Genomic DNA, 15,718 nt, shown 5'->3' with positions numbered 1-15,718 from the left:
CTGTGATGAACACATTACCTAAAATGTAAAATTTTTCAGTATGACAAAATACTGTATGAAAAATGTTTGTAGTTTGTCGGTTCCAATACACACCAAGTACAATAAGCTCGCTGAAGGCCTCAGTGATGCCAAACTCATTTTTGAGTTTTATCTTGACTTCACCACTGTCCTTGCGCTGCAGCTTGCTTAGAAGGAGACGGCTGTAACCCTCTGAGTTCTCTATCTTGATATTTGTTTCATCCGATAGCTCTTCACCTTCAAGGAACCACTGAACTTTTATAGGTTCCCGTCCAGCATAAGGTAATTTGAAGGTAGCTTTCTGTCCTTTCTTCACAGTTATAGGAGTTTTAAATGCGTCCAGGTCTGCAGCATCAAATCTGGGTGGATCTAAAAGGATTGGTAAAACATACATACAGATATTTGAAGCAGTTTCATGCTATCTGGTTATTTATTTTAGATAAACCTTTGAGTAAGTATTATTAAAAAGACATTTTCATTATTGCTATGACTTGTTGGCTTTCTCTAATGAACCATGCAAGGAAGTGATTTTGAAAGGACATTTTTCTACCTTCAACAACAATCAAGGACTCTGTCTTCCGTCCATCTGCTTCAAATTTGTATTTTCCAGCATCTTCCTCTGTGACTTTCTGAATTTTCAGCCTGTGGAAACTTCCTTCTTTTGAAATGGTTATACTCTCAGATGATTTAATCTGGAAAACACATTAAAACACACTACTATAACTGGACAAATATAAATAAAGTCTCATCTGAAGCATATTAATACATGATAATCACCAGTTTCCACTGGGCTATATTATTGCAATAACATCCAAGAATATGCTACATAATGAGCACATTTAAAACTAGGGATTACCTCCTGTCCATCTTTGTACCAGATTCCCTCACAGTCTTCACTGCTCAGTTTACACTCCAGCTCTGCTGGTTGTCCAACAATGGCTTTGCAGTCAGAAAGCCCCGCATGAAAGTGAACTCCTGGGTCTGAGGATTCATCAACCAGTAAGTTAGTGAATGCAAAGATTCTACAGCGTACACCTGCATACAAATTGTTTAGTTTCAAGTTTTTGTACTTGATCATCTACAATTACATTATATTGAATTCATGCATCTGTGTATGGATGAATGCATGGTGTACGTACTTGTATGTGATTCAAGTGTGTACACACTTACCTCACAATCAAAAAAACACAAATTAGCATTTTCTTTCTGCCTTTCTGTTGACGTCATGTATTTTATTGCCTTTTGATCATAAAATGCACGTTAAAATGCAGATTTGATGTCTGAAAATATAATATTTGAAGAGAATATATAATCCAGGTTCATAAGAAGAGCAAATATTCCTTTATTTGAATCTTGATGAAGATGTTTTCTTGGTTTACGTGTAGCTTGATTGTCTGGTTTGGGAGTGGCCTTCTTCAACTTCAAAGTTTGCAGAGTTGAAATCTTGGCACAGCTCATAAGATAAGAAAGACATCACCGAGGCATTCATTTGCCTCTCTTCAATAGTTACTCAAGAAAGAAATATGTGCTCTTGTAATACGAGCTCACGTAATGTTCAACTCAAGACTGACAGTTCCGCAGTAAGTGGAAGAAAAAAGCATTTTGTCTATTTGATGTGAAAGAGTTCAATGTGAAGAAGTTGTTTTAGAGCATGGTCATCCTCCAAAGTCTTGAAGGTTGTCTTCGATCTTCGAATTATGCAAGAGTGTGTCTGCACACAAGTGCTGCAGTTGTCGTCTCAAGAAATCAATTGGTTCTGCAGTTGCTCATTTGAATAATTAACCTCAATGCACCGACTCATCCTGAAGTAACATTTAAAAAGCAAGCAAGATTGTTAACACAGAAGCACACAGAGCACAGATGCATTTAAACATTACTTACACATGGACATACTGTACATACGCACTCACAGTCTGCAAACAATACACATGAGACAGAAGTTGAAACATAAATATTGAACAATAAATTGCTCGCTTTCATCCATTCTGTAAATCACAGAAATAAAATGATTATCTATTCACTACAAAACATAAGACTTATGTATGTTTTCATTAATTTCACTAATAGGGCAACTGAAGGAGTAATTATGCTATGTCTTATAGGCAAAAATTATTAGTGCATAATATTTGATTAGCATTTTCTAAAGGCACTCAAGGTTAAACCCACTCTTGTTTAACTCTCTGATCATCTAAAAGGCCATTTAACCAATCAGAGGTCAAATGTAGCCTTCTACCTGGAGGTCACACACTTTGGATGTTAACCCTCAAACCACTGGAAAGTCATCTGATCATCAAATGACTTCATTCAGTGATAGTGCTTCACATGCAGCAGTTAATGTAGCGCCCGTCATCTTACCCCTAACTTTCTCCACGATCAATGGGCCTTGCCTTGCACGGCCTGAACGCTTGCCAGCTGCTGCAGGCTGTTTGCCGTCTGCACCCTCACCATTTTCAGCAGATTCATCACTGCTTGCTGGCCCGCTGCCATTTTCACCCCTGGGACCACTGGCTTTTCTGTTTTTTTCTTTTCAGTTTTAGGGGATATCATCGTAATTACCATCAATCCAATGTTTCTCATTTGCTGTTGGATATGCCTTACAAATAACATTGATGAAAACAGTAACAATAACAATTAAAATGTCAACATGGAGCATAAAAACAAGATCAGCAGCAACAACAAAGATAACAAACATTAACTTCAATGCAGAAGTTGCAGAGAGTGTTGGAAAAGGTGATATTCAACTGGCTATTCAAGAGCGGTTGCATATTGGCATCATTGTGAAGTAACTTGATTAAAGCTGAAGTGCTGGACTTTTGTCTCCTCCTTTTGGCAGTGAGAGTAAAAGGGGGGTGCTCGGCTGTGATTGCCTGAGTACAAAGACGTTACCAGGACAAGGGGAGAACATTTCTTATTGTAGGATAATGTTAAAAGTAAAGTTAGACTTTTTTGTTGGATTCCCAACTCATTTTAAAAAAGACAAGAAAAAGATGAGAGAGAGAGAGAAAGAGCTGAGAGCACCAGCGAGCAAGAGAGAGAGCCGCTGTGCTGGAACAAGTTAGAGAGTGAATGAAGAGAGGGAGCGGTGGTAGCAAGAAAGTCGGTGAATCAGATCAATATAATGCTATTTTCTGATTGTTTCACAGCGGTTGCGTTCTAGAGCACAAATAAACATGCCTCATCCCCTGACACACCTCCACTCTACCCTACGGCAGAGCAGGCAGCACACTCTCATGCGCACCATGAATGACAGGCACACAGAGAGGGCTCGTCCCCTAACCCAAAAACTTATTTTTTCATGGCCCACCGGGATTTGTCCCAGTACGCCAGTATATACTGGCCGTAACCTACTGTTGAGGCTGTTTTGAGCATCACTCAACCCTCACAAAATAATTCATTTCATTATCAGAATTTGATCCATTTGGTCCGATAACATTTGGAAAGTCTAGAAGAGCTGCACAATTAATGGCCAAATGGCTAGCGCGGGAATGTTGCCCCGACATGAGATTTAAAAACTCCATATACTGTGAAATACAGAGATTTATCTGGCGGTAATAGGCTTAATCAGCATTGTGTGAACTCGTCTGGCAAGGGCTTGAATGTAACAGACGTTCATTTCTATGTAAAAGTTTCGCACTGCAGGTTTAACTGAAGTGCCTAGATGATTGTGGCAGAAAGGAAAAACAAGCCTGATGGATTGCAGGTTAGACTATTTTGCTAATAAGTAATACTTTTACCACAAAGACAAAGTAGATGTAAACAAAGTGCTGCTACTTCATTCTAATTTAAGTAGCATTCGGCAAAATTGACAGGAATTCATGACACGATTAACCTCAAAATCATTTAGGACCTGGCACTTTTTGATGTTCTTAACACTTCTGCTGCTGGCTAGTCACCTTTTCCATTTTTTACCCTCTACATAACAAACTTTTACATGAATAAAAGCATTTAAAACAACAGAAAGACAAACGTTTCTACAAACATAAAAGCACACGTAATACGCACAAAACACAAATATAGATCATATCTATATTTTTTTTAAGCAAAGAATCACATATAGGAGAATACAGAATTTAGCATAGCATATTTATTATGCTATACTACTTATTGTTTCTCAGGAGAGGTACAAAAACAGTACCCAGTACGTTCAGAGTTAATACAGCTGCATCTAAATTAGGAAATATTTAGATCATCTACAACATGCAACCTTTGATATCTCTTACCAACAACAGCTTCTTCACCCTCCACACTTTTCTTTTTGTGACGTTTTCCTTTTTTCCCAGATTTTTCACCTCCTCCATTTCCAGTTTCATCATCCTCATCAATTTTATCTCCTATTATTAATAATAAATAGCAACTTTATACAGAATGTTACACATATCCATATGCAACACATTATTATCATCGAAGAGATAAAAGATATTGATTAAAGATTGACTTTTAAGAAAATTCAGAAAGTCTGAGGAAAAGACAAACAGCAATAACATAGTAAGCATCAAGAGGATTGTCAAATGTAGACAAAAGAAATGAAGTGAAAGAAAGAGGATATCAGTTGCTGGTTAGTCACCTTTTCCATTTTTTACCCTCTACATAGCAAACATGAATTAAAACATTTACAACAACATGAAGACAAACATTTCTACAAACATAAAAGCACACGTAATACGCACAAAACACAAATATAGATCATATCTATATTTCTTTTAAGTAAAGGATTACATATAGGAGAATACAGAATTTAGCATAGCATATTTATTGTGCTATACTACTTACTGTTTCTCAGGAGAGGTATAAAAACAGTACCCAGTACGTTAAGTGTTAATGCAGCTGCATCTAAATTAGGAAATGTTTAGAATTTCCTACAGTCGTGATGCCAAAGTCATTTTCATTCCCAAATTACTTTAAAAGTCAGTAGATCGTCTACAGCATGCAACCTTTGACATCTCTTACCAACAACAGCTTCTTCACCCTCCACACTTTTCTTTTTGTGACGTTTTCCTTTTTTCCCAGATTTTTCACCTTCTCCATCTCCAGTTTCCTCATCCTCATCAATTTTATCTCCTATTATTAATAATAAATAGGAGCTTTATACAGGATGTTACACATATCCATATGCAACACATTATTATCACTGAAGAGATAAAAGATATTGATTAAAGATTGACTTTTAAGAAAATTCAGAAAGTCTGCAGAAAAGACAAACAGCAATAACATAGTAAGCATCAAGAGGATTGTCAAATGTAGACAAAAGAAATGAAGTGAAAGAAAGAGGATATCAATTGCTGGTTAGTCACCTTTTCCATTTTTTACCCTCTACATAACAAACATGAATTAAAACATTTAAAACAACATGAACACAAACATTTCTACAAACATAAAAGCACATGTAATACGCACAAAACACAAATATAGATCATATCTATATTTCTTTTAAGTAAAGGATTACATATAGGAGAATACAGAATTTAGCATAGCATATTTATTGTGCTATACTACTTACTGTTTCTCAGGAGAGGTATAAAAACAGTACCCAGTACGTTAAGTGTTAATGCAGCTGCATCTAAATTAGGAAATGTTTAGAATTTCCTACAGTCGTGATGCCAAAGTCATTTTCATTCCCAAATTACTTTAAAAGTCAGTAGATCATCTACAACATGCAACCTTTGATATCTCTTACCAACAACAGCTTCTTCACCCTCCACACTTTTCTTTTTGTGACGTTTTCCTTTTTTCCCAGATTTTTCACCTTCTTCATTTCCAGTTTCATCATCCTCATCAATTTTATCTCCTATTATTAATAATAAATAGGAGCTTTATACAGAATGTTACACATATCCAAATGCAACACATTATTATCATTGAAGAGATTAAAGATATTGATTAAAGATTGACTTTTAAGAAAATTCAGAAAGTCTGAGGAAAAGACAAACAGCAATAACATAATAAGCATCAAGAGGATTGTCAAATGTAGACAAAAGAAATGAAGTGAAAGAAAGAGGATATCAGTTGCTGGTTAGTCACTTTTTCCATTTTTGCACCCTCTACATAGCAAACATGAATTAAAACATTTAAAACAACATGAAGACAAACATTTCTACAAACATAAAAGCACACGTAGTATGCACAAAACACAAATATAGATCATATCTATATTTCTTTTAAGTAAAGGATTACATATAGGAGAATGCAGAATTTAGCATAGCATATTTATTGTGCTATACTACTTACTGTTTCTCAGGAGAGGTATAAAAACAGTACCCAGTACGTTAAGTGTTAATGCAGCTGCATCTAAATTAGGAAATGTTTAGAATTTCCTACAGTCGTGATGCCAAAGTCATTTTCATTCCCAAATGACTTAATAAGTCAGTAGATCGTCTACAGCATGCAACCTTTGACATCTCTTACCAACAACAGCTTCTTCACCCTCCACACTTTTCTTTTTGTGACGTTTTCCTTTTTTCCCAGATTTTTCACCTTCTCCATCTCCAGTTTCATCATCCTCATCAATTTTATCTCCTATTAGTAATAATAAACAGTAACTTTATACAGAATGTTACACATATCCATATGCAACACATTATTATCTTTGAAGAGTTTGAAGATATTGATTAAAGATTGACTTTTAAGAAAATTCAGAAAGTCTGAGGAAAAGACAAACAGCAATAACATAGTAAGCATCAAGAGGATTGTCAAATGTAGACAAAAGAAATGAAGTGAAAGAAAGAGGATATCAAAACAGACAAAAACATCAACACAATACAAAATCCTTTTACTGCTACTATTACTGATATGTAATATAGATAATGATAATTCCACATTTGGAAGTATCACTTTCACCAGAAAGACAAAGTAGACAAAGTGCTGCTACTTTGTTCTAATTTAAGTAGCATTCAGTAAAACTTAACAAACATGAATAAAAGCATTTAAAACAACACGAAGACAAACATTTCTACAAACATAAAAGCACATGTAGTATGCACAAAACACAAATATAGATCATATCTATATTTCTTTTAAGTAAAGGATTACATATAGGAGAATACAGAATTTAGCATTGCATATTTATTATGCTATTCTACTTCCTGTTTCTCAAGAGAGGTACAAAAATAAACATATATAGAGACATATAAAATTATCTTTTACTAATTGGTGTTGGCTAAATTAAGATTAATTTAGCAGATAATTATTTAATATTAACTTATTTTTAATAAGTTAATACTTTCAGCCCAGGGTTTTCAATTGTTTTTGGACTGAAAACCATGTGAGAAATTCAATTCCCTCATGAACTCATGAACACTGCACATTAAAAACTGTACGTTTTAATGCAGGCTCTTCAACTGCAAGGGTTTTCAAGAATTAATTAACATATGGCTAAACCCATGCTATAATCTTACACATCCTGGATAAAGCAAGTTCTGTCACTGATGCTTGACAGGACCTTCCTGATGATATGATTTATCCAGGCCAAATGGAGCTTTTAGTTGATTGCTCGATTAGCAAGGCAGAACACTTTAGAGCCTTGTAAATTTTTCAGTGTTATACTACAGTACGTTTAGTGTTAATGCAGCTGCATCTAAGTTAGGAAGTGTTTAGAATTTCCTACAGTCGTGATGCCAAAGTCATTTTCATTCCCAAATGACTTTATAAGTCAGTAGATCGTCTACAACATGCAACCTTTGACATCTCTTACCAACAACAGCTTCTTCACCATCCACACTTTTCTTTTTGGGACGTTTTCCTTTTTTCCCAGATTTTTCACCTTCTCCATCTCCAGTTTCATCATCCTCATCAATTTTATCTCCTATTAGTAATAATAGATAGCAACTTTATACAGAATGTTACACATACCCAAATGCAACATATTATTATCATTATATTAATGTTGACCTAATAAAGACATGACCTTGACTAACATCAGTGTGAAACACTTACTGAATACTTTCTGCTTACTCTGAGCAAAACCATCATCAGTTCCATTTTTTTTTTAAATTCTGCTCTAAATTTATTTTTCTTCTTTTGATTAAGGATATTTGAAGAGATCAAAGATATATCAAAGATAAAGAATGGCTTTTAAGAAAATTCTGAAAGTTTGTGGAAAAGACAAACAGCCACAATACAGTAAGCATCAAGAGTATTGTCAAATGTAGACAAAAGAAATGAAGTGAAAGAAAGAGGATATCAACAGACAAAAACATCAACACAATACAAAACCCTTTTATTGCTACTATTACTGATACATAGTATAGATAATAATAATTCCACATTTGGAAGCATTTTTTGCTGTTAAGTCTTTCAGCATACAATACAGCATGAGTAGATTTCTTACCTGTCACTGTATCTGGAACAAGTGGACCATCTCTCACACGCTTTGCACGTTTCCCTTCTTCTCCTTCTCCCTCAGAGTCATCTCCCAATTCAGCACTTCCACCAGCTCCAACCCCAGCTCCGCTCTTAGTGCCGGCTCCAGCTGCACCTCCACCTTCACCACCTGCACCTATTTAAAGATATTGATTATAGATTAACTTTTAAGATAATTCTGAAAGTTTGTGGAAAGCACTTTGTTTTACATTGTATTTGTATGAAAAGTGCTTTACAAATAAAGTCTGATTGATTTATTGACCTGCGCCAGCACCAGCACCAGCACCAGATCCAGCACCAGCACCAGCACCAGAACCAGCACCAGCACCAGCACCAGCACCAGCACCAGCACCAGCACCAGTACGAGCACCAGCACCAGCACCCGCATCCGCACCAGCACCAGCACCAGCACCAGCACCAGCACCTGCACCAGCACCAGCACCAGCACCAGCTCCAGAACCAGCACCAGCACCAGCACCAGTCCCAGTGCCTTTACCAGCACCTGCAGTTACATCACCTCCAGCAACTCCAGCACCTCCAGCACCACCAGCACCTCCAGCTCCAGCATGTCCAGCACCTCCAGCTCCGGCATGTCCAGCACCTCCAGCATGTCCAGCACCTTCAGCTCCAGCATGTCCAGCACCTCCAGCTCCAGCATGTCCAGCGCCTGCAGCATGTCCAGCACCTCCAGCATGTCCAGCACCTGCAGCATGTCCAGCACCTCCAGCATGTCCAGCACCATCTGCTCCTTTCTTGGTTTTCCTTGCAGCTATGTCCTTGCTAGCTGCTTCCTTGCTAGCTACTGCTTTCTCCGCCTTGGCAGCTGCAGCTGCAGCTGCAGCCGCAGCTTTGGCTTCAGCAGCTGCCTTTGTAGCTGCTTCTGCCTCGTCCCAGGCAAGTGCATCTGCAGCATCCTTCTCTGCCTGAGCCTTCTTGGCAAGTGCCATTTTTTCCTCCATTTCTTTCAAATACTTTTCCTGCTGTTCTTTAGCTATTCTCAAAAGATCTTCATCATCACCACCTCCAGCCACTGTAGTTTTGCGAGCTGCCTTCTTTCCTTTGTTAGCAGGATCTTTGTCAGCTATGAAAAACAAAACAAAACAAACAAATATATTGATAAATTCTAGCTGAAGGTTACATTCAGAAATTACATTTTTAATTCATGGAAGGGAGGTTTTGGTTAGATATCCTCTATGTATGCATGGAGTTGGCATTTATTGTACAATGAGAATCCACAAAGATGAAAAAAAAAGTGGGAGAAGAATTATTTTCTCACCTTCAACTACAAGCCAGGCATTACAAGATTTGATTCCTGCCACAGCAGCGTAGATACCGGCATCCAATGGCATACAATCCTTCACAATCAACTTGTGGATAAGTTTATCGTCAGATACAATGAATTCATGTTTTTCATTCTTTAACAAAGGAGCGTTTTTGCCAAACCACTTGATCTCATTCATAGGTGACGTAAGGACACACTGAAAGAGGGCGTCCTCTCGCTCTTGTGCCTTAACCTCTCGTATTTTGACAGCAAAGTCAACGTCAGGTACTGCAGGATTATAAAGACACAAAACACACAAAAAAGAAACAGACTTTTAATACTTTTATATCTTATCTTATAAACTACTTATTTTGCATTTAATTACAAGCAAAGTTAACAGCAGTATCAAAAGAAAAGGTCAGTTTTGTACATTTCATCAGGCTCAGTTGTAGAAGTAAAAATGTGCAGGATTGAAAGAGATTTTCACTTTTGCTGTAGTCTGATTGTATCATTGTGTATCAGTTAGTCCTTGAAAAGTAACTTCATCTAATCTATTCTAATCTAATTTATCACATCCTTGAAGATTTACCTTTAAATTCTGTGGAAAATACATTGACGCCCTCAACGTCCACTGAGTAGAGTCCAGCATCATCTTTGCCTAGTTTTTTAATTGTGAATACAAATTTCTTGCCAATTTGTTTCAGACAGTGCTTTACCCCATCGGTTTCTTCTTTTGCGAATGGAACCATGACACCATCCTGCAGTATTAAGGAACGTGTTGATAATCAGATCATTAAAAAATCAGCAAGACAATACTGGACGTAGGACTTAATGCCTCACCTTGTACAGGTAGATTTTGCTGGAAGGATCCTTGAGGTCCATGTCCAGCTCAAATGTTGCACAGTCATTGTCCTTGACCTCAATATGTTTCAGTGTACTGAGGTGTGATACAAACTAGATTTTAAAAGAACAATGAATTATTAAAATGAACGAGGCTGCCTGTATAAAAAGACAGCAAACACTAACAAACAACAAAACAGATCTGCACTGAGAGATGTTTTGTTGGAGAGTCTTCTAATATAATGAAAGCTTAATTTAAAGGCCCCGTACCGCCGCAATCTCCTCCTCTCTCTCTCTCTTCATATCATTAAGTTTCTTCAGCATGCCGCGGAAGTCGGTGATACCATACTCAGCACAGATGCGCTCGTAGTCTTTCTTGTCTGCACTAAGAAGAATTTCCCAGATCTTGTCCTCTAGCAACATTGGCTTTTGTTCACGTGTTCCATCAGGATTACTGTAGAGTAAAATAAAATAAAAATTAAAAAAAATCATGTTTCCACTGAAACAATTTCTCTCATACTGTCATAGAAGAATCACTGTATGGATCACTGTCATAAAACAGTTTATTTGAACAACAAAGAGTTAAGTTTACAATAATTTACTCACCGTTTTTTAAGTCTGCTTCTCATCTCCGCTACATCTGAGGAACCATAGCCAGAAATATCAGTCCATCACTGAATATTTATGTCATGCGTTATCTTGTACAAAGGTATTCAAAAAGAGCAGCTTCCATTTAACTGTACTAAACCTATAATGCATTGATTAAAGCTTTGTTTTCAGCTTAATAGGTAATAGAGAAGAAAGGAGACAATTGTATCTAGTTGACACCCTAAAGAGTATCCCTTCATGCCCAAATAAAATTCTGCTCCTCACACACATTATCTGAATGATCAAACATTACGTTAAGCTCCGTCTTTAACAGTGCTCAGGCCAGAGAAAGCTGGAATGACTGACATTCTGATCTTTCTAATCTCTGCTGCCCCTTTGATGTTTTTTTGGCAAAAAGGAAACTGTAACAAAAATAAAGATGGCTGATTGCCGACCGTCCATGTTGGTGAACCAGAGCACGTTGTGTTTGGTTTATACAGCCTAACACATTTTGGTGCTGCTGTTCAAAAAATCAGTGTCTTAGAGAGCCATTAATGTGTCAGGTGTCACAGTGACACTGTGCTGATGTGACAGATGAACCATGACAGGCAGATTTGTTTCCAAATATTTCCAGTTAATTAATAAAATGTCATGTTGCTATGGAAATTTATGGGCTAGGTTGTAGCACAGAGAAATTGAACTGCTGGTAGTATTGATAGCTTAAATGCAAACCATCAACCTGTATTAATGTATACAGCTGGTTGCTCAATTCCCTTTTGTAAAAATGTGATAAATGTGTTTTTAATTGCATTGCTAGTTTGTCTATTACTGGGTCCTTGTTTTGTCTGACAGGAGCAGGGACAGTTTATATTAGCTCACTTTTTATGATAATGTTTAACCTTAAGATGGTGTGCCCTGACCCAACAGCCAATAAACCCAAGTTGCCTTGCCAAAGAAAATAAATATGAAGCTTACCACATCTAAAACCATGAAGGCCAAAATGTATTTGAAGCCTCACCTTCTACTTCTACCTTTTGAAGTTCCTTGGCTTTAGAGAATCCAACTGTAAACAAACAATAAATTTCATTTTCATCATCTGGTTGACACAATTTAATATGCCAAGAATATACATAATACCATTGTTATGTACCATACTTGAGAGAAACAGTGATTCAAAGAGTGTTAAGGGTCTTACCTGCAATAACATTCAAGACAACAGTGCAAACAGCCCTTCCATATTCATTTGATGCATAACACTTGTAGGTGTCAGCATCCTCTGGAGTCACCTTTGGAAACTACCGAAACGCAATGCCAAAGTTAATTGCATTTTTACCATCACTGAAAGCAGGTTGATTGTTAGGATTGTTTTTGCAGATGGTCATAATTTATACCTTTTAACTGCTACTACAAAGCTTACCTCAAGGGTATGCTCATGAGATGCGTTGTCAAACTTCTGCAGGCACGTGTGACCATCAAACTTCATTTCTCCATTAGCTCTGCTCCATGTTACAGTAGGTGTTGGATTGCCCACTATTTTGGCTTTAAAGATGGCAAATTTACCTGAAGGAAAAAGGGACAGATTATTTGTTGTAATATATTTAGTAATTCTTTAGTATTCTTCAGATTAAGGCCACATTTTCTTACTGATATTCTAATAATACAATTAAATATTTCTGAAATAGTGTCTTTCGTATGTTTGTCTTGATATTGGGATTACAGAGTAGAAGAAAATGAATTGGCACTATGAAAAAGTATGATGATTAATATCCTTATTTGTTTGTTTGTTTACCCTTACCCTCTTGAATAGTCAGAGCAATGGGTTTGCGGGTGAAATCTGGAGTTGTCTTTCCCTCTGGAAGTTCCTCCATAAACTGCGTTATCATGACACCGGGCACTTTCGACTTAATCTTGATGCCTAATCAAATAAAAAAAATATTAACAATTAGACAAGCTTAATGTATAGAGGGAACCAGGTAAAGATAAACTACAATTATGATATTTTGAGGAGGCACCTCTGTAATTCAGTGAACAGAAGTGTTATATGTTTGACGAAAAAATACATTTTTAAGCAGAGCTTACTAAGACTCTAAGTGGGTGATAGATACAGTACATATCTAAAACCCAGACAAGTTACCCAGTAAACATTTGCCAGTGTAAACTTCACACATAGACACATACTGTACAAACGTGCGTGTCAAGTGTTCACCTGAAGGAGGTGACATGTTCTGGGATGAGAATGCCACAATAATGACTATCTGGGCTAAGAAAAGATAAAATGAACACCTAATGGTGAATGCAACCAAGTAGCTGGCATAAGTATTTTCATATCAGCTTAATCCTCTTTATGTTTTTTCCTAAATACTGTATAATAAACTGATAATAGAAGCAACTGCAAAATTTCTGAATCTAACTAGCATGACTGTCTTCCAGCTCAACCTTACTGTAAAATAGTTTTCCATTAGGATTATTTGACCGAGCCAAAGGTTTTTTGTACTAATATCTCAGTAGAAACTCTGTTGCTATTTTTGCAAAAACAGAATGCTAGTATGTTAATTTAGATCTCCACCTACTCTACATCTCCAGTTTGTTGGCTTTAGTCTGACATTACACCCTCACGACAGGGAGAATATTGAGATCTCCCATTGGATTAACAGCCATCGTGATGAGCAGTACAAACATCTGAAACCTTTCCAGAGAGAAAATGCTATGAATTCAATGATTATAGAAAAAAAAAAAAAAAACTTTTTTATACATTAAGACAAGTTTAGTAGTAGCTTTGTAAAATAAGACCTAACCGAGTTTTCTGTAATAATGTACTTTGGACTCTCCCACCTCACAAGCCTGGTGATATTAGTGGTGAGTTTTTCATCCTGAGTGTATAATCATGCACCCTGAAGTGACTGTATAATCCTTTATGTAAGTCAAAGACCCCAAAAGCTAACAGTGTTATGATAAATTCAGTATTCTTGCCATAAACATGAATGTTTATGTCATGTTGAAAACATGAGTTAATATTTATTGGAATATTTCTTATTCAACTAAATTCATTGTGGTTTAATTGCAAATGATTATATAGCATTTCTGACTGGCCTAAATTTGCTAAACTGTATGCAGCTTGTTATATGCTATATAGAGATATGATAGAAAGAAGGTAATTTGCTTGTGATAAACTGTCCTGCAAAGAGTCTGTAGCATTGCATGGTCATGAAAGGACATATATAATTACTTTAAACTCCTATATTCATTGATAGTTCTGTACATAATATTCTTATTTCTTAGCACAGTTCAGTCTAAATTTGTGAGCGTTCAAAACAGGGAAAATTGGACAAATATGTCATGTTTGGAGGAATTAAAAATGATTTGCCCTCTACAGTTTATAGAGACCCACAGGGTCTAAACAATATGGGTCCAACTTATTGTAGCTTATGTTTTGAGTGATTTACATTTTTGTCTTTGGACAGTGGTGGACTCAGGCTGTCTCAGGGGCAGGAGCGAAAGAATATAAAGGGCACCTGATACATTCAATGGACCCCCCTTTCACAATGTTTTTCTCTCATACACTGACCCTATAGGGCACCTTTTTTCATTGAAAGGGCACCCAATTCTGCACTTCAGTATGTTTTTTATTTTTTACTTTTATTTATTTATTTATTTTTTGTCACTAGAAGGGCACCCATACAGAACCCCCAGCTCACCCCATTACAACAGCATCATAGGACACTACATTACATCCTCTTCATTTAAAGGCACATCATGTTTTCTCATTTTTGGGGGGTTCTTCACAGGACACTATCACATTTTACTCCACTGAAAGGGCACCATGAGGGCATTTCATTTCAGATTGTCACATGTAGAGGTACTCTATAGGGCATTTCATCCTGATTTACCCACTAGACAGTCAGTACAGAACTTTGATATGTTTTTATCCTTTGTGCAGGCACCTTAGAGGACACTTTATCATACAGTGGAGGCACCTTACAGGGCACTTTATAATACTGTGTGGGCACCTTAGGGGGCACTTTATCATACAATGGAGGCACCTTACAGGGCACCTTATAATACTGTGTGGGCACCTTAGAGGGCACTTTTGTGGTATTTTTTGTCCACTGAGTCCACCAGTGTCTTTGGAATTAGGCATTGATGCAAGTTTAATTGTAAAAGTCCCACTAACCCACAGTAATCTTGAGAGGGACATCACTGAACGCTGATCACGGGGGTTCAGCTGGTCCAGGGATCCCTGGGCTTTAATAATTTTCACCTGGTGTGAAAGACCTGCAATAGGCAGAATATAAACTATAGATTATATAGTAGGAGAAATGAGCAGGGTGCCCCAGCGGTATTTTGCAGTCTGAAGCGCAATGGAGGTAAATTGCTTGTGGCAGGTGTTACTGAGGTGTATGTACTATATGTAGCAGAGCACTGGTAACGTTACATTGGTCTTGCAGCTGTTAACAAGCTTAACGTTAATGTTGTGGACTTACAAGGGTGACGTGAACATCATTAAAAGCAATATGGAAATATTGATCAGCCTATTAATATAAACCAGCATATAAAGCTGAATGTTTAAGCCAGGCATTGATTTTATGGGTCAGTCACAACACATAAAATCATGGAGTGTAGTTGGCATAAATTTGACTAAAAAAGATTCATGACAAT

General features: G+C 37.0%; 1 protein-coding gene and 1 long non-coding RNA gene across 2 annotated transcripts in view; both read right to left on the bottom strand.

The window, feature by feature from the left end:
* Positions 1-15,718, bottom strand: part of LOC122980250 (immunoglobulin-like and fibronectin type III domain-containing protein 1) — a 29,708-nt gene that overhangs the window by 5,251 nt on the left and 8,739 nt on the right. The window contains 20 exon segments of the mRNA XM_044348062.1: positions 94-387; positions 569-710; positions 875-999; positions 2,374-2,541; positions 4,239-4,349; positions 4,966-5,076; positions 5,693-5,803; positions 6,421-6,531; positions 7,706-7,816; positions 8,342-8,509; positions 8,798-9,454; positions 9,650-9,922; positions 10,224-10,392; positions 10,475-10,588; positions 10,745-10,928; positions 11,081-11,114; positions 12,081-12,125; positions 12,258-12,357; positions 12,480-12,622; positions 12,858-12,977. Coding sequence (XP_044203997.1) covers positions 94-387; positions 569-710; positions 875-999; positions 2,374-2,541; positions 4,239-4,349; positions 4,966-5,076; positions 5,693-5,803; positions 6,421-6,531; positions 7,706-7,816; positions 8,342-8,509; positions 8,798-9,454; positions 9,650-9,922; positions 10,224-10,392; positions 10,475-10,588; positions 10,745-10,928; positions 11,081-11,114; positions 12,081-12,125; positions 12,258-12,357; positions 12,480-12,622; positions 12,858-12,977 — 3,291 coding nt within the window.
* Positions 13,938-15,187, bottom strand: LOC122980252. The gene is made up of 2 exons (XR_006403013.1): positions 15,136-15,187; positions 13,938-15,069 (listed from the first exon to the last, which is right to left on the bottom strand). It is a non-coding gene; the product is annotated as an uncharacterized LOC122980252 (long non-coding RNA).

Source organism: Thunnus albacares, chromosome 4 (assembly GCF_914725855.1).
Source record: "Thunnus albacares chromosome 4, fThuAlb1.1, whole genome shotgun sequence".
NCBI classification, from domain to species: Eukaryota; Metazoa; Chordata; class Actinopteri; order Scombriformes; family Scombridae; genus Thunnus; species Thunnus albacares.
Note: the sequence above shows the minus strand (reverse complement) of the source record. Positions and strands in the feature narration are given on the sequence as shown.